Here is an 18,045-nt window from a genome sequence, read left to right on the forward strand (position 1 = left end):
TGTGATGGGCTTCCAAGATGCTATCGAGAGGAAGAGTGTGAGTCCTTAGTGCAGGCAGGAGTCATGGATGTGGAGTGGTGTGTGTGCGTGTGTGGGTGTGCGTGTGTGCGCGTGCGCGTGCGTATGCGCGTGCGTATGCGCGTGCGTGTGTGTGTGTAAAAGCGATGAGGCGCCGGCCTTTGTAGTCACGCATGGCAACCGCGTCACCCGCGGCCCTGCGGCTGATGTCACACACTCTCGCGCACGCTGCATTACCGCGGAAATCCACGGAGCTTGTGCACGGCGGTGTATGTGCGTTGCGTCAATCATAATCACGAATCTTGAATTAAGCGCGTTGCAGTGGGAGTGGACGGGCACGCGGCACGTCACTTTGCGCGGTCCACACGCGTCGTGCGCGTTCGGGTGCGCGTGTAGAGAGGCAGCGAGCGGGACAGCGATGTGGATGAAATGTGAATATTCACATTCAAATTCGTGAATGGTAAAGCTTAAAGTGAATCACGAGATCAGTGGAGGCAGGAACCTGCTTGCCACTTACCCACTTCGCTCCATCACATTCACATTCACATTCACATTCACATTCACATTCACATTCACATTCACGTTCACATTCACATTCACATTCACACTCACACTCACACCACCCCTCTGCAATCGTGTGCGTATGCGTATGCGAAATGCAAGCTGATGGCGTGCACAAGAGGCGCAGATTGTCGCCGCAGAGCATCCGCACTCCAACGCGCACTCATGTCGCCCACGCCTCTGCCTCTGCTCGTCCACATGCTCAGCACGAGCACGAGCAAGGGCATCGGCATCGCCATCCCTACAATTCTCAAGATGAGGATGCAGAGGAGCAAGTGGACAGCGACAGCGACTCGCAGGAGACCGATGTGCATGTCCATGTGCCCAATGGCGATGTGCACGTCCATGTGCCCAATGACGATGACGATGCCAGCAGCAGCACTTTGACTCTGAGCGTAGCGTCAGCGTCTACACCCGCGTCTGCACCGACCATCATCAGCCACTCAGGGTCCCACAAAGAGTCGCCTTCTGCTCGACTCTCCATTCTATCGCCCGCATTCCTCACCCCATCTCGCCACGGCCATGCAGGCTGCCACGCAGCACCTGGCCGCACCCCCTTCTCCCAAACATCGCCCAACATCGATGCTGGCGCGCTGCAAAGCGCTGCTTCCACACAGCACCTTCGCAAGCCCACGCAAGGCATCCTCAAGCAAGCTCAGATGCTGCGCCCGCCTCCTCCTTCCACCAACGCTGCACACAGCGGACAGCAGCGCGACTCTGCCTTCTTGTCCAGCTCGCAGTCCCAGTCCATGCTGGCAATGGGACAGCAGATGCTCTCCGCAGTCAGAGCAAAGACCGCCGCACAGCGAGCTGCTCAAGAAGCTCTGCTGGAAGCCGAAGCCGAAGTTGAAGTCGAACGCGAAGCCAAGTCCGAACACGCATTTGCGCTTGCGGCCGAGGAGCAGCAGCAGTCGTGGGCGCTGGAAGAGCGCACACGCTTGCCGCACTCTCAGGAACGGCAGTGCGCTGGCCTGGGTGGCACATCCAGCCAATCGGATCCATGCGCTGACTCCTACGCTTATCCAGTTCGGCCTTCGACGCCGCCTCACATGCCAAAGCATCGCTCGCGCACCACTCTTCCCACCTTGGACGTCCTCTTGCAGCCCTCGCAGTACCCAAAGATGAATACAGAGGGCAGACATGAAGGATCAGGCATGGCGCCAGGGTCTCTGCTTGAGGTCACAGGTGGACCTGGCACAGGCAAGACTGCACTGCTGGCGGCCATGGCGGTAGCAGCAAGACTGGACGCTCTGCGCGAATGCTTGCTTCAAATTTCGCACGGCTCATGCGAATCGCAGCGGACGGACTGGGATGCTCTCGTAGACAAAGCCGAGAGCGTACTTGTCATGGGTGAGTGCCTGAAGTAGGATCATGCCATCTCCACCTTGACTCATCTGCCTGCCAAGCTCTATCTCATGCAGACACCGAGGGCAGTTTGCCCCCATCGCGGATTCTGCAGGCAGCCAGATCGCAAATAGCCGCACTGGATGCGGGCGACTCTTTGTTGGTATGCTGCAGGAGTACTCCTGCCGTGAATACGCTGGCCGATCTGCACAGGTCGGGCGCCTGTGCAACTAGCGGTCAGGCGTCGCGAATGCTCGTCAAGGCAGTACTCGTAGGTGTTCACCACTCGAGGGTGCCCACACTAGCTTCGCTACTTGCGCACATCCACCTGGCTTTTCCGACTCGGCACTTCGAGTCAACGGAAGAGGATGGTGACATGGCGCCGGACGAGCACTCGAGCCATCTGCCCGCTCGAGTGCGCTTGATTCTCATCGACTCGATCTCATACCACCTCAGAGGGCCGCAAGGCGAGACTGCGGCCGATCGATCCATTCGCTCCCACGCGCTGTCTCGCATCGCGCAATTCGCAGAGCGATCACGATCAAGAGGCATATGCGTGGTCGCCTCGAATCAAATGACCGTCAAGTTGTTCGGCAATGCTGGCGAAGTCAGCAATTTCAGGAACCACGAAGCTACAGCTCGACTCGTACCTCAAGTCGTTCGACCAGTCGTGCGGTACGAGCACGAGGATGATGGCGAAGGACCTTGCGAAATGGTTGCGACAACCGATGAAGAAGCTGCGTGGGCCTTTGGCGAGCGGGGAAGCATCTTGGGCGAAGAGACGAGCCGAGTCACGCTATTCCGTGCCGGGCCAGATTACCAGACGTGAGTGTAGCAAGAGGGGTCGGCTTGGCTTGCCATTCAGGTTCGTGCTTCATCGCTTTGCTCATCGCATCCGCTTGGAAACAGGTTTGCGCAGCTGACAGGTCAAGCGGCGTCGCATGCTACCGCACTTACGTCGGCGTCGACTTCGCCAGCCATCAAAACAGAGGCACCTGATGGGGATCTTGCTGCTGACGAGGCCACACATCCACGAGACGAGCGAATGATAGCAAGCTGGAAGACTTGGATTCGCTTCCACATCGATGTGAGTGCTTTGAGACCTGTCAGCACTGTGAGAGCGGCCCCGGACGCAAATGGAAACAGTCCCCCGAGCGATTCTCTCGCGCATCGCTCTTGGCTTTCTGCACTGACGTTGTCTGCTCGACTTCCGCTGCGCACAGGACCAAGGAACTCCTCACGAGACACGGCGGCCTTTTCCATCACATCATGCTCAATCACATGTTTAATCCGTCGCCCCCGCTGGGCATTCCCAGACAAGCAGTGCGTGACAATGTGTGTCATTTCACATCGGACGGCTGGATAGGGCACCGAAGTGAATGATGGGGACAAGGCTTGCAGCAGGTGTCGCCGATTGCCGGGACAGACGAGAACGATGGGGAACGCATTGACAAAAGATTGTGAAGGGCGAAACGGGTGCGATCGCGACCGTTGCCAAGTTGCTGGGGTGAGAAAGAATGCAAAAGGGTATTTTGAAGAGGCTCAGCAGGGTCGCTTTGGGGGGCGTGCGGATCGACAGATGTCAGATGGGACCTCTATTTTGCCGGAGTGAGCAAAACTTTTTCTCTCAGAACCTCTGGGTAGGAGTTCATGAGATGGGCAAGAGATCGAAGATCTTCGGAATCCAGCAAGGTGATGGTGATTTTGGGCGCTCCCTTCACGCCGAAGCTCTTGACCTTTTTGTAGAGCTGTTCTCCAACTGCTTGCTTCTGATCTTGCGGCGGCTTGCTGCTCAAAGAATCGATGAACGCGTTGGTCGACTGGGAGACGGATGCGTCCGCCTTGGGCAACGGCAGCCCAGCTGATCCAGACGAGTTTGGCGATGTGGCCAGGCGGACGATCTCGATGGCAGGCAAGCGTGCTAGACTAGCCAAAGTGTGCGTTTGGGCAGATGCGGCCACCTCTGAAGAAGATACGCCGGCCTCGGAGACGGCTGCGAGTGCTGCAGGTGTAATTCTCGTCTTGCCGCCTCCAGTCGTAGCGCCAGCTGCACCAGATGCGATGGATCCAGCGGGACCCTCGTCCGAATCGGCCTCCGAAATGTCCAAAATCTCCTTGGCCTCCTCGACTTTTTGTTTCAAAAATTCAGGATTGAAAAGACACAAAGCTCGCTCCTTTTTGTTCAGGCTCACGAGCATGTCTGTGATGTCCTCGACTGGACTTCCACTGGGCACGGAGTTGGTGACCGCTCTCAGCAAGCGCTCTCGCTCCTTAGCCGATGCGGGCGCTGTCGAGACGAAGCTGGCGCCGTCCGTGCCGGCCAGGCTGCCAGAAGGGTTGATAGGCACACCCAATAGGCCGGAAGGTTGAGCAGGTCTTGACTGGACTGGTGAAGGGGGCAGCACGTCGCGCGCATCGCTGACGCGCTGGATCAGCTCGATGGGATTGTTCAGAGCTTCGACCTGCTCGGCAAGCTTGAGCTTCAGCAGTTCGAGAACGATGTCTTGGACCTGACTGGGTTTGACAGTGGGCAAGTCCTTGACTCTTCTTGTGAATTCTCCAGCCACCATCTCGTTGCGGACAGCAGGGCTCATAGCAGCCAGCTCGCCGTGATCCAAAATGGTTCCAGAGTTCTCCATGGCAGCTTTGAAGTAGCTGTTACTTTGCCTCTTGTTTGCGTTCCTGACAGCAGCCGTGTGCTCCACTTGAGGCGTACCGCTTGGACTGCCGTTCGTTTCCGAGGCTGCTCCACCCGCGCTGATAGGTGGGCTGTCCGCCGATGCGCCACCGAACTTGGCTGCCAATTTTTGCTCCCGCATCCGCTTGGGTTCATGCAGCCTGACGCTCATCTGCTTTGCGCCCATTTGGGTATTGTTCATTGCGTGTAACGCTCTACTCGCGTCGTCGGCGTTGGTGTAACTGACAAAGCCAAATTCCCTGCTTACCCCGCTATCGTCCCGCATGACCCTGGCAGAGACGATCTTGCCAAACGACTTGAAAGCGTTGAACAAGTCGTTGGAGTCGATTTCCGGGTCCAAATTCTTGCAGAAGAGGTTGCAAGGATCGATGTACGTAGCAGCTGAAGCGCTGTACTGCAAATTCGTGCCAGGAACGGGAATGATTGGCCCCACTTGCTGCTGGTTCAACTGAGGAGGGGCTGGCTGCGATGCGTAGATGGAAGAGCCAGAACCGTTGTTGGTCTGCCCTGGCGGCCTGAACGCCGGTGCTGACGCGTTGAAGCTGCCACCACCGCCGGGAACAAAGACTGCAGCGGAGGGACTGAATGCGTGCTGATTGGCCGCGCTGGGCCTGCGAGCGACATTGTCGATGGCGACGGAGATGGTCTTGCCTTGATAGTCTGTGCAGTGAAGCTCGTTCTGTGCAGCCTGCGCGTGCTCCTCCTCAAAGTACTCTACCAGGGCCATGCCTCTGAAGCCGGTGTGCTGACCAGCTGGATTTGTGAGGATGCGATTGGCTCTGACCAGAGGACCATAAGGTCGGAACAAGTCGTACACGTCCACATCTTCTGTGCCAGGTGGAAGCTGCTTGATGAGGCGTGGCTTGGATTTGCTGCCGCTGACAGGATCCTCTGCTTGCTCGCTAGTGCTGAGGTGCACTCCCCCCCGAATAGTCGCCAAAGCTTTCTCCGCTGCAAGGATGTGTGAAATGCGCATACATCAGCTGGTCTAGTGGAGGTTCAATATCCACATTGGTAGCAGGAGCGATTGCTCACCTGATGTCAGAGACTGAAACTCGACAGTGCCGCTGGCAGGCGTGCCTTGAGCTTCCGCGGTTTCGCGATCAAGACGCAAGCTGGTGTGGCGACGAGAAAGAGGCCGAGGGTCAGCTATTTTGGCGCGACACTGGGCGTGCAAGCTGGCGAGCCAGACTGACCGAACAGGGAGGTACTGTTCAAAGACGCTGCCAACGATGTCCTTGTCTGACAAGTTGGGATCCAGACCAGACACGAATAGCTTGGGCTGCTTGAGGTGCGGGTGTGGAGGAGGAGCAGGAAGCATGTCCTGGTCCTGATCTTGACTTGCAGCGCCGTCTGGAGAGTCGATGCTGGTGCCTGCTTGACTTGCAGCAGCTTCAGCTTCAGCTTGCTGGTCCGGACGGGGTGCGTAGATCGAGTCTGCCATCTTGCAACTCAAAGAAAAGAGGCTCGGAAGTAGCTGCTAGTGCCCCTGCGCTTCCCTACTTTGACTTGAGTCCACTGATAATGGTGCGAAGCGCGGTGTCGTGGTGGATGTGCAAGTAGAGTGGTGAAGGGTAGGTTGCGCACACAACATCATCGTCGATCATCTCGATTGCGAAGAAGGAAGCAGCATCAGCAGCGGTACGCGACTGAGCTCATCTCAAATCAAATTCGCCCCCACGCCACGGCCATGCTGCCTGCGAAGCGCTGACCGCTTGCCCGCGCAGCTGCATGATGGACACTCAAGACTAGAGTCCTAGAGTCCTTCAAACTTTTGACTTTGAACTCGTGATTCTTTCTTGACTTCAGCTACGCCTGCTCCAATAGTGAATCAAGAACAATGGCCAAAATCAAAATTCTCATCATTTTATCTCGAACCCCAAATCAAGAATCTTGAATAGTGAACTCAAATTCAATCGAAAGCTCAAGCCCTGGATTCATGATTTTAAATTTAAAATTTTTGACTTTTAACTTCCACAAAAGGACGTGAACCTCAGCCGACATTCAAATTTTCTAAGTGCATGTCGTCTGTACGCGCAATCACGCGTCTTTACGCGCCGGCCAGGACGTCCTCTTTCCAAGCAGCTAAAGCACGTGGACAGTCAAGATGAGTGGGGAGGGCACACGAGCAGACAGCGAAATGATGCAGTCAAGAGTCACAGTTGAGTCAAGAGTTGATGAGCGAGGCAAAGAGCAGCGGAGTAAGTGCTCATACGTTGACCGCGTATATGCTCGTATAGCCAGCAGCGATCAGTGACACTCAATGAAGACTCTAACTCACTCACGACCTACTCACACTCTGACTGGTGACTCTGACTTGCTCTTGACTCCTTCCACTCCTCAGACGCGAGACTGTGCGCGAGTGCGCGACCTCGGCTCACAGCCGGTGCTGCACGGTAAAAAGTGAGCTTTCAGCATGTTGGTCTCGCGACGCGCGAAAAATTCGTGATTATTCCTGGCTCACTCTCTTCTTGGTCAATTGAAACCTTTTTCTTTTCCTTCTCTTTCTCCTTCTGCATGTTGGCGTGCGTGAGCGCGACTGACACGTACGGTAAGCGTCACGCGCCAAAGTGATGACACGAATCTTCTCGACTTTACATTGTGCACGCAGGCAAAGGCTCCACATCATCACCACTCACACTCGGCCTCCGTGCTCCAACGGCGCAAATCCGCGCAAAATCACCAGCAACGCAAATCGTACGAGGAGGCAGCATGCCCCTCGCTTCTTCCTCTCACACACGCAGCCTCAACGCTCATCACGTCTGTACCATCAGCAGGCATCGCACAGTCACACTCACGGCTACTGCCAATCTGGAACCTGGAACCAGCCGGCTCGCAAGTTGTAGGCGCAGACGATAGCGTTGGAAGATGAGCAGGTGAACATCCTTGCACAGGAACAAACTTCGAAATCCGTGTCATCATTTCCCCACATTCGCATACACTCTGTGGACACAGCGATCTGATGGCAGATCAGCCTAATATTCCTCCATCATCATCATCATCAACCGCCGCCGCACCAGCAGCATCGCCGCGTCTCATCACCGACCCATCGGATCCTCGTCGGAAAGTGCCAATCAAGAAGGCCAATTCTCCATTCCTAGCGCATCAAGCAGAACAGGCGCGTCGAAGAGCGCAGGCGCAGGCAAAGATGGCCTCTAGCAAGACCTCATCTCCTCCAAGCAGGACTCAGAGAGCGCAAACGCGCAAGCAACGATCACTCTGCGCCAGCTTGATCAAATGGGCCCTCGTGGGTGTGCTCTTTGCACTCGGAGCGGGTCAATTCATCGCAGGCGATATTCTTTGGGGCTACAGGGGCAAATATGTTCAGAAACGGTTTTGGTTTCCTGTGAGTAGCCGGCTGCGTCTCGCAGTGGCGCGGTAGTCTTGTCGTGTCCATCACACCCTCAAGGCACTGGCGCGGTGGTGCATGACATGGCACTGACCGTGCGTGCATCCCGCTTTAGCCACCTCAAAGACTCTTCACGCCCGAAGAGCTGGCTCTTTACAATGGCTTGGATCCAAAGCGTCCCATCTATGTGAGTTGCTCATATCGCCGAGGAGGGTCCCGGCTAGGTGCTGACGTGCTGCCCTTGCCCTTGTCTGTCTCTCGAATTTGCAATTCTTGCAGCTCTCCATCATGGGCGTCGTGTACGACGTGACCGATGGTAGACGGATATACGGACCAGGAGGGCCTTATGACTTCTTCTCTGGCAGGGATGCTAGCAGAGCATACGTCACCGGTTGCTTCAAGCCCGAACAAGGTCACCTCACCCACGATTTGAGGGGTTTGGGAGTGGAAGAGCTGAAGGTGAGGAGGATGTCGAACGTGTAGCAAGCTCTGTTCAGCGCGCAGTAGGGCTGACGAGCGTCTTTTGCGCTTTGCGCTTCTGTTTCGGTCAGGGCGTCATGGACTGGGCAGTGAGTCTGTCCACTCATCACTGCGCGAGCTTATTCGTTCGACTGAAGGCTTGTCCCTTTCAATTCACATCACGTGCAGGCATTCTTTCAAGCTCATCCTACGTATCATCAGATTGGCAAGCTGAAATTGGAGCCGGTGGATCAAAGCAAACCTCCACCCGCGCCCTGCGCAGATGGAAAAGGGAAGGAGGATGTTTGAGGACAAGCCATGCCAGGGGCGACTGTGCCAGGAATGTAATGAATGACGCTGCGCAGCGCGGTCTGTGCTCGACTCGAGCCGGCTGGAAAGCTGATAACACCGGCGTGCGCGTTGGAGCAGCATGCAGCAGCGTTCAAACAAAGGACGCTGAAGAGACGCTACGACGGAGGCTCAAGGGGCCAGTCGGCGTTACCTATTTCGCACCTCGATGAGGTCTGGAATGTGAATTGATCGACGCGGTCATGAAGTGTCAGAACGAGTGAAAATCGTGCGACCGAGCGTACGTGCGTTCGGCGACTACACTAACAAGACGCCGCATGCTGGTCGAGCATTTGGGCAGTCTGCAAGTATAGGCGAGGGACGATGCGTATAGGCAAGCGCCAAAGGGGCACTTCACGCGGTCAGCTCCATGTCAACGCGGATTGGCGTTTGCATGGGCGGGCGATCGAGATGCTGCCCGCCCGGCGCCCACTGCTGTGCTTTATGCGATCAGCGATAAATTGCCGTCGCTTGACTCCACGATGGGGCCTCCTGAGACGTGTGGAGGGAATTGCAAATGACAACGCTTGACCCACATCTGCGAGTACCAAGCACCGCGTTCCTCGACTTTGTTGCTCGGCGACCCGTTCGACGGTGCCTTTTTGATGATAGGCACGAACATTGCGCGGTGCGAGCGAGCGAGAGGACATTTGCGCGAGTCTGGCTAGCGCGGAATGGGATGGGATGGGATGGGGCATCGTGTATATAGAGACGTGCCCGCTGCATAGTGCTGTAGATGGCCGGGCGTTTTAGCCGAGCGCGTGAGAGTCTGGCGGTCGCTCAAGCGTTTGACGCGGGAGGGGGGGGGGGGGGGCCTGTACCGCGGTGCAGTCACGGGTCTCAAGTGTAAGCATCGGCCATTCAAGATTGCGAGGGAGGCCCTTAGGCGTGCGCGCTGCGTTCCCCCGATCCGCAACATCACGATAGAAGCACGCTAAAGGACGAGCAGCAGGACGCACGCACGCACGCACGCAATTAATTGCGGCCACTACTCGGACGCGTGACTATATAGCGGCATGAATTCAATCTGAATCAAATGGCAGGAGAAATGTTGCGACCTCGTGGTGCTCATCTGCATAGCGTCTTTTTGGCCTCTAGCGCATCACAATCGCACACCAATCACAATCATGGCCAGGAGCAGGCATGGTGTTCATCTCCTTGCCTTTCCACGCGCCCACCACAATTCGACGCAGAAGACTGTCGGGTGAGCGCGCCGCCTGACCAGCAGGGCCAACTGGAATTACACGGCCGCTCCAGCATCTGCATTCGTGATTCTAATTCTGATCCTGATTCGCAATCCTTCATGTCTCCCCTGAGGCCGAGAAGGCCGAGTTGCGAGGCATCCCCGCTTTGTGATCGTCCGTGAAACTTGCCAGGGGCTTTACGGGCCGACAGCAGCAGCAGCAGCAGCAGCAGCAGCATCAGCACACCCAGTGTGGCTGCAGCTAGGTGCGTCAGGGCAAGACACGGAAAAGCAAAAAGTTGAAAAATGATTCACATTGATACAGCTCTGCAGTCTGAGCAAACGTTGGGCGAGAACGCTGCTGGGTATCGATCAGCTCACGACTCAGGACTCGTCGGAGCTTATTTGAACAGCGCGTGCCTGCTTCCGATCGAGCAGCGGTCGGGCAACTGCATGAGAGTCGAGAGGTGCCTGTGTGGGCTCGCGGCTGCTTTTGATTTGATGCGCGCATTCACATGCATGCAATGCAAGCCCGCGTTATTGCTCCGCTATGCTTCCGCCACAGCCGGTCCGGTCTGGCCTCCTCGCGGCCGACTCGATTTGTGCGACTGACTGCACAAGCGCGCCAAGAGGGCCAACGGCCATTCGGCTAGGCTCGCCATTGCGTGCATGTAACTTGCTCCAAAGTGCGAGGAGGCCCTTTTTGCCGCGGGAGGCTGGGAGGATGAGGAGCAGTAGTAGCGAGTCGCAGTCACGAGTGTCGATTGAATGTGAGTGTGCGAGTACGTCGGCGCACGCACGACGCTCATCATGATCACATTCTTGCCAATCCTGAGTGACGGCGCCCGGACCTCAGTTCGGACATGGGAGACGGGGCTTCTTTGGAAAGAAAAAAGTATCAAGTGTGTGGAAGAAAGCGCGGGGAGGAATGGTGAGTTTAAATCTAGACCTTCGTCTCCGACCGGGGTGCAGTGTGTGTGTGTGTGTGTGTGTGTGTGTGTGTGCATGCGAGCTGCAGCAGAACGCAGACCCTGCCCGAGCTCTGCAGCGTTTGAGAAGAGCAAGTCGACAGTCGGCTTGACCGTGCGTGCGTGCATCCAGTGGTGTGCAAAGACGTGAATGCACATGTGCACTCTACTGCAGTCGCCAGTCGAGGCGTGAGGGCCCCGTCATTCCGGAAGCTGCTGCGATGCTCGGCGGTGCCTCATGAATCGGCGGGGAGGGGTGACGCCGTGCCTTTGTTTTCATTTGCCGCTGCTTTGCCACGCGTGTCTCATCTACTCAACAGATGGCCCCGGCCATGGCCTACGTGCCTGGACTTTCTCATCAAGCGTCAAATGTCTCGACGCTAGAGCGACAGCGGCACGATGGCAAATTTTGATCGTGGCGTGGTGATAGCGTCCAGATCGTCCTCAAGCGGCTTCACCGAAGACTAGCGGGGGGAATGTGTTCTTAAGCCGAGCCCTAGGCGCCCTATGTTCTTGGAATTCCCCTTCATGAGTCTTTCCGTCACCCTGAAATACCACCCTTCCACCTCCCTCCCTCTCATTCATTCTCACCACCTTGTGTATCCGCAGCTTTTCAATTCTCCATTCCAAGCCACTGCGCCACCTGCTTCTCTCACATACAAAACGATTCAGATGAGTTCCGTGGCTGCTACTCACGCCAAGATGGCACCTGCGCCCAACACTGGAACTGCCACTGCGGCGCCCTCAGCCGTTGGCACCATCACTCTTGTTGGTGGTGCAAAGGGCGAGCAGTCTCCCGAAACCCTCGCCGCTCTCAATGGCGGTGCCGCACGTCTCGCAGGGATGCTGCCCGCTTTCAGGCCAGTGGACCAGCTATTCTTCACCCTCAAGCACGTGCTGCCCGTAATGATCTTGCAATACATCTCTCAGACTGCCGCTTCTTCTCAGCCCGCTTCCGGGGCGGACGAGGCCTCCCAATGGACCGTCAAGACCGTTGCTGCGGTCTACGCGGCCACCTACATCCTCCTTGGCCTCAACACCACAAAATTCTTGGCCGCCTTCTCCCACAAGTGGGGCTACCTCGACCGTGACGTTGAGCGGAACGGCAGGACAGCCGAGACGATCGGCTACTCTAGTCTATCCGTGAGTACAAAGTTCGCCCGGAGATGGAAATGCGAGGCGATCACGGCCAGCTGACATGAGCCTTGACGAATGGTACGGCACACAATCTACAGGCAACCTTTGTCATCTCATCCGTCGCGCGCATCGCGGCTGGAGCCTACTTCTACCGCAGCAGCATCGGTGCACCTTCTCTCAGCTTGTCCCTCCCCTTCAAGATGTCATTGTACGCCATCATCTTTGACTTCTTCTACTACGTCTACCATCGTCTTCAACACTCTTCTCTGATTCCTGGACTGCGAGCGCTCCACATGGCGGGCGAGCATCGCGCTACGGACAGCCACCCTACCCCAGGCATGGTCACGCTTCAATCCCGTCCCACCTCTCACTTGGACCCCATCCGAGCAGTGGGCCTTCACCTCGCTGCCATGTCCGTCTTCTCCTACTTGCCCATCACTTTTGGCTTCCACGAATGGTTCTACGTTACTTGCGCCATGCTCTACACCGAGCTGTACTGCCTTTCGGGAGCTCGCGTGCACAGCGAAGCCTGCACCACGGCGCTCCTCGTCAGGTGGACTGGCGACCGCACCCTGAACCCCATCAACCCTCTGCCCCGCCTCACCCAGTTCGACAAGAACAACGAGGACACCGACCAGCACTATCTCGCTGCCGTTTCCGACAAGAAGCTCAAGCTGGCCAACTTTGGTCAACAAAGTCGCGTTTGGGATGACATCTTTGGCACGGTGACGGATAGGTTGGAGTGCCGGGAGCTGAGCATCAATTGGTCCCTCAGTGCCAGCGACCGTGTTCCCCACTTCATGAAGAGCACTTGAGCGTCAACCATGAAGCGGCGGAGCAGATGTGCATCATCCTCTTCGCAGTCTTGAAAATGCTTGTGAAGAGTGTAGTTTGCTCCTCCTGGTCCGCCATCTCGCGAAACCTGCCCGATGTCTACTCGGAGTCGAGCAGCTCTACCTTGCAATCCTCGCCGGAAATCATACCCACCCCGTCCTTTGTCACCGATTCTGCACAATCTACGAGAACAATTCATCTGCTTCGGTCTCTCGTCGTGGGAATGATCTGCCTTGCGTGAATGCGTTGGGAAGGCGGATGTGGGCGTGTGATGGGTTAGCGGTTGCTGACTCGTAGAAAACGGTCTGGCGAGCCGCGACGTGTGAGTCTTGATTCCATTTAAGATTGCGATTTTGATTGCTTGCGTTGTCTGCGCACAGGAAAGTGCTCATCACGTGGATCTTGGATGAGGCACGCTTGATCGCAATTAAGGGCGGTAGTCGTGAGTGCATTTGGTCACCCGTGCAAGGGCGCACGAATGTGATGAGATGATCACACATTTCACCGTTCTCACCGTTCACCCAAGCCAAGCCAAGCCAAGCAAGATCCATACGCGTTGACGGCAAGCACGAGACGATGGCTGACTCCAAGTTGGCCACCACCACCACAAGCACCACGCACACCGATCCTTACTTCTCTTGCTTCGCAATGCAGCAATTGTCCGAGTAGTTAGGAGCCGACTCGGAGCCGCGGGCCGATGTCCACTCAGACTCTTGCTCGCCCGACGCCGACGCCGACGTCTACCAGTCTCCGCGGGCCGTGTTGGCGAGCGCTGCATGCTGGCGTTGCTCGCGTTGCTCGGGGCTGCAGTCGTGAGTGCGGCCATCGGCACTCTTTGCCGCGACTTGCTAACACCCTGAAGGCGGGCCCCTGCTTTACGCCGCGTACCCTCGCGCCGACCCGACACAAATCGCGATGGAGTGGGTCTCGGAATCAGAAAGGTCATGGCGAGCAGTCAAGCTCGACTTGTGTTGTCGAGAGGCGCCATGCATCCGTGGTGATGGCCGATGTGCGGCCTTTCGGCGTGCGCCACGACCATTTTAGGCGGGCTCGCTCCGAGCATTGCCGCATGGCGACCACTCGTTGCTCTCCGTCGCCCACCCACTGATGGCGCTCAGATAGAGGTTGCAAAATATATATAAGACCCTCGCATGAGTGCACCTCAAGACATGTTCGCCGATGATCGTTGGCTCACTCGAAAACCTTGTCCAAAGAATCGTCCAGCTCGCCCAGCTCGAGCAACTCATCAAAGTCGTTTTGATCGATTCAGCTCGCGACTTGCTACGATACTATGCCTGCCACTATCCGAACTCAGGCGGCCGATGATGGGAATGCGCGACTAGGCAAACAGCTGAGGGCCCCTCAGCACAATCCGCAGCGGTCTGAGCCCAATGCTTCGGCCCCACTACCGTACGCGATGATGGCAGACGGCATCGAGATCAAGGTGTGCCTCGACTCTCAGATCCACATCGGCTCCGCCGACTCGTCATTCGATTACCTATCCTACATCGCTCGATCCGTCATCCACGGTCTGCCTTCGAGCGCCTACTTGATCGTGACGGACAGAAATGTCGCCAAATTCCACCTGACCTCCCTCGAGGCTGCATTGCATGCCGTCATCGAGGCCAACGCACGCATCAGCTCCAAAGTCTCGACCTACATCATGCCGAGCGGAGAAGCGACAAAGACTCGGGAAACGAAAGCGGGGATGGAGGATTGGATGCTGGTCTCTGGACTCACTCGTGATACCGTCGTCATCGCCTTGGGTGGAGGGGTCGTGGGCGACTTGGTGGGCTTTGTAGCTGCGACATACATGAGGTCCGTCAGGCTCTGTCACGTTCCGACCACACTGCTCGCCATGGTCGACAGCTCGGTCGGTGGTAAAGTGGCCGTCGACACACCTCTGGGCAAGAACATGATCGGAGCATTTCATCCTGCGAAGCACATCTTTGTCTTTCCGCACTTCCTTGTCACTCTGCCAGCTCGCGAAGTAGCAAATGGCATGGCTGAGGTGATCAAGACGGCTGCGATCAGAGATTCCACCATGTTTCGCCTCATTGCCAGCTCGGCCGCTGACATTTGGCAAGCTTTCAAAGACGTCAAAGATGCAAGTGGAACGTGCATGTTGGAAAGTCGACTGCACTTCCTGCAGTCTTTCATTGCTTCTTCCATTGCGATCAAGTCTGACATTGTCAATGCGGACCCCAAAGAGCTGAATGGGACTCGCAATTTGGTCAACTTTGGACACACGATCGGTCATGCCATAGAGTCGCTGCTGGTGAGTATCCAGGGTGCGCCTTGGGTGATGGCTCATCACGAATGCTCAACGATCCACGGCATCTCCTCGACCCAAGCTGCCGGAAGCGCTGCACGGTGAAGCGATCGCGGTCGGAATGTGCCTGGAAGCACGCATCGCTGTGACAAAGGGTCACCTGACAATTTCTGAGCTACGGTCGCTACGAGATTGCCTGAAGGCATACGATTTGCCCACGAGCATGCTGGATTTTGCAAAGTGCGCGTCAGCACCCAACCTGACCGTCGACAAGCTGCTCGATCGAATGGCAATCGACAAGAAGAATGCCGGAATCGCAAAGAAGGTCGTCCTCCTCAGTTCTCTGGGCTCGACTGCGGAGAAGCAAGCTTCGATCGTCGAGGATGCTCACATCGCGGCGGTCATCGCTGCAGACAAGGAAGAGTCGTGACGAATGAGTGCATGGTAAGTTGTCGTGTCGGCGCCTTTTACGCGGGTCGGAGCGTTTGCTTGCTGGCACTCAGAGGTGAAGAGATGCAGGCGTAGAGGAAGGTCGAGCGCTGTGCAGCCACGTCGACACCCGACCACCACAACCTGCACGTAAACGCTCCGGAGCGGCCCTTTCGCACTGAAAATCGTGGGATCGCATTGCTATACGACTTGCGTGGATCTACATTCGTGCCAGAATCATGCTGTCGACTCGTTCACATCAAATACATGACTCGATGCGTGTGACGTGTCGCAGGAGCTGATTGAAGGCTTGTTAGCTGAGCGAAATTCGCGCAAGCAGCTCATCCGATGGTGCACTCACCACGCATACGCCGTGAAAGCTTCTGGTCTGATCCAATCCGCAAAAGGTGGCGTTCGCTCTGCCATTCTGCGCACCATTTTCGGGCCGATGAGAATGAGGAGATGAGGATGAGCGAAATGTGCTCAAACGAGCAAAATACGCTCAACGTTCGCTGATGGTCGCTCAGCTCAGCTCAGCTCTCAGCTCAGTCCCCTGTCGCTCTTGCCTCGAGCGGGAGAGGAGCGCGTCGTTCTGGACTCCTGCGCGAGTCGATGCATATGCATGCGACACACCTCTATATGTTCAGCCTTGGCGCAAACGCGTCGGGGGTGTTGCTGGCTGTTGCGATCGTGGAGGGGGCCGTGATGTCGTGCGACAGCGCACTTGTGTGCAGCTGTCAAGAGCCTCGGGGTTGGCTGCCGCGCGCATCGCATCGCATCGCATCGCATCACGCACATCTTCCCCAACTTGACGTCTGCTGCGCGGTACCGCGGCATCTTGTCGAGCGAACGCTTTCTTGACTGCAGATTAATTGCAGGAGCTGGATGACTGCCCAAGTGCCTTTGCTATACACTCTCAGACTGTAGTCGAGAGGGTATGATCAACACACGCCTAATCTGCACGCATGCAGCGTGCGGGCCCGACTGCTGGACTGCTCATGCTCATGCTCATGCTCATGCTCATGCTCATGCTCATGCTCATGCTCCTGCTCATGCTCATCGGACGGCGCGCGGTGAGCTGAACACATTTGAGTCATTTTTGCTCGTGCGAGCTGAGCTGAGCGATGACAGTCGTGACTCTCGCCATGCACTGCGCTGTGTGGCGCAAGCGCCGAGGCTCACACGACACTCTGTGACTGCGTGGCAAGGCGCTAGCTGCTGCTGTGTGAGCGTCAGAGGCTGAGCGAGCGGTATGCAGCGGCAGCGGCGGCGGCGGCGACCTGCTGTGCCTCTTATCGAGCGGCGAGTTCCCTTTTCCCGCCCCCTTGCGGTCCATATGCGCTGGACTAGGCGTGTGGGACCGAGGTGAGCACACAGCATACCGCCATTCCCTTGCGAGGCATGCAATGGGGGTGCACGGCCCCCCGGTCCGAAAAGCTATAAATGCAGGGGCATCATTCTCCATCCATCGAGTGCCTCTCCCTTCCTCCTTCACACCTCAGCCCTCACCACACATCGCTCTCGAAGCTGCTCATCGATTTCCTTTATCATCAACAACTCGCTACGCACCCACACTATACATCCCACAATGGCTTGCCCCTGCGCCGAACCAGACAACACCGCTGCTGCTTGCACCTGCGCAAAGGGAGACTGCAAGTGCAGCGCCAACGAGTGCAAGTGCCCTTCTTGGTGAGTGGGTGGGATCGAATCGACGCGGGCATGAGCTGCGAGTCTGTCTGTCTGCCATGCATGCATGCATGCATGCACTTGGCTATTCGCTTTGCTCACATCCCCCCATTCCCAACCGAACCCCCTTCTTGACGCTCCGTCACACGACAGCCCCAAGAAGGATCACGCCTGAATGGATCGCCTGCCTGCACTCGAACGCAACGGTTGCTTCATCAAGCGTGAGTGTAGCATTGCGGGGGTAATGCAGCCCCTTCAAGCTGTGCTCTGATCAACGCAGCGTACACACTCGCTCTCGTGCTGACAGTGCGAATCTCTCGATCGTGCCCACCCCAGAGGAAATGTGGACAGTCTAATTCAGAAATCGCGAAATGCACGGAGGAGCATTCGCGATTGCCGGGGAGGGGAGGGGAGGGCCCGGGCCGGGCCGCGTGTGGCAAGCAGTCAGTCGATCGATCCCTCTGATGTGATCGCGAATCAGAATGAAATCGTGTTTCATCGTGCTCCGTGTGCTGATTGTGATGGTTGGTGCATGCGTGGGAAGCGTCCAATGCTTATGCTTGCTTGCGAAATGGACTTTGACTTCGATGAATGCTAGCTAGCTAGCTAGCTGGCTTGTCCCTTGTGATCATTCACGATTCTGCTCTGCAACGGCGTTGTTGCGCAAAAGTCACCGCCACATTTGAGCACGTGACGAGCGAAGCTAAGGTTGGGATTTCGCCCCCGCGGCGTCGCGCGCCCGTTTTTGGAATTCGAGAT

The 18,045-nt window shown here is 56.7% G+C and overlaps 8 protein-coding genes across 8 annotated transcripts; 6 read left to right on the forward strand and 2 right to left on the reverse strand.

Moving 5' to 3' along the window:
• Positions 1–543: 543 nt before the first annotated feature.
• On the forward strand, positions 544–3,219 carry IE81DRAFT_325829 (hypothetical protein). Its single transcript, XM_025514636.1, has 2 exons — positions 544–1,929; positions 2,001–3,219. Exons 1-2 carry the CDS (start codon positions 675–677, stop codon positions 2,750–2,752), a joined length of 2,007 nt encoding a protein of 668 aa, XP_025367330.1. The 5' UTR covers positions 544–674; the 3' UTR covers positions 2,753–3,219.
• IE81DRAFT_368505 (hypothetical protein) lies at positions 3,216–6,230 on the reverse strand. The gene is made up of 3 exons (XM_025517159.1): positions 5,818–6,230; positions 5,657–5,736; positions 3,216–5,572 (listed from the first exon to the last, which is right to left on the reverse strand). Exons 1-3 carry the CDS (start codon positions 6,063–6,065, stop codon positions 3,519–3,521), a joined length of 2,382 nt encoding a protein of 793 aa, XP_025367331.1. The 5' UTR covers positions 6,066–6,230; the 3' UTR covers positions 3,216–3,518.
• Positions 6,231–7,100: 870 nt separating this feature from the next.
• Positions 7,101–8,984, forward strand: IE81DRAFT_325831 (cytochrome b5). The gene is made up of 5 exons (XM_025514637.1): positions 7,101–7,967; positions 8,086–8,157; positions 8,250–8,429; positions 8,522–8,539; positions 8,619–8,984. The coding sequence occupies exons 1-5, from the start codon at positions 7,584–7,586 to the stop codon at positions 8,736–8,738; spliced, it is 774 nt and encodes a 257-aa protein (XP_025367332.1). The 5' UTR covers positions 7,101–7,583; the 3' UTR covers positions 8,739–8,984.
• A 2,239-nt stretch (positions 8,985–11,223) lies between these two features.
• IE81DRAFT_325832 (hypothetical protein) lies at positions 11,224–13,109 on the forward strand. The gene is made up of 2 exons (XM_025514638.1): positions 11,224–12,071; positions 12,164–13,109. Exons 1-2 carry the CDS (start codon positions 11,457–11,459, stop codon positions 12,878–12,880), a joined length of 1,332 nt encoding a protein of 443 aa, XP_025367333.1. The 5' UTR covers positions 11,224–11,456; the 3' UTR covers positions 12,881–13,109.
• On the reverse strand, positions 12,930–13,563 carry IE81DRAFT_236863 (hypothetical protein). The gene has a single exon (XM_025511186.1). The coding sequence runs from the start codon at positions 13,448–13,450 to the stop codon at positions 13,082–13,084; it is 369 nt and encodes a 122-aa protein (XP_025367334.1). The 5' UTR covers positions 13,451–13,563; the 3' UTR covers positions 12,930–13,081.
• Positions 13,564–14,099, forward strand: IE81DRAFT_236864 (hypothetical protein). The gene is made up of 2 exons (XM_025511187.1): positions 13,564–13,711; positions 13,762–14,099. Exons 1-2 carry the CDS (start codon positions 13,676–13,678, stop codon positions 14,005–14,007), a joined length of 282 nt encoding a protein of 93 aa, XP_025367335.1. The 5' UTR covers positions 13,564–13,675; the 3' UTR covers positions 14,008–14,099.
• A 220-nt stretch (positions 14,100–14,319) lies between these two features.
• IE81DRAFT_293795 (3-dehydroquinate synthase AroB) lies at positions 14,320–15,601 on the forward strand (the record flags this gene model as incomplete). Its single annotated transcript, XM_025512020.1, has 2 exons — positions 14,320–15,177; positions 15,254–15,601. 2 exons carry the CDS (start codon positions 14,320–14,322, stop codon positions 15,599–15,601), a joined length of 1,206 nt encoding a protein of 401 aa, XP_025367336.1.
• A 1,331-nt stretch (positions 15,602–16,932) lies between these two features.
• On the forward strand, positions 16,933–17,679 carry IE81DRAFT_236956 (hypothetical protein). The gene is made up of 2 exons (XM_025511188.1): positions 16,933–17,507; positions 17,567–17,679. Exons 1-2 carry the CDS (start codon positions 17,007–17,009, stop codon positions 17,588–17,590), a joined length of 525 nt encoding a protein of 174 aa, XP_025367337.1. The 5' UTR covers positions 16,933–17,006; the 3' UTR covers positions 17,591–17,679.
• The last annotated feature ends 366 nt before the right edge of the window (positions 17,680–18,045 follow it).

This window comes from Ceraceosorus guamensis (genome assembly GCF_003144195.1).
Source record: "Ceraceosorus guamensis strain MCA 4658 unplaced genomic scaffold IE81scaffold_77, whole genome shotgun sequence".
Taxonomy (NCBI): Eukaryota; Fungi; Basidiomycota; class Exobasidiomycetes; order Ceraceosorales; family Ceraceosoraceae; genus Ceraceosorus; species Ceraceosorus guamensis.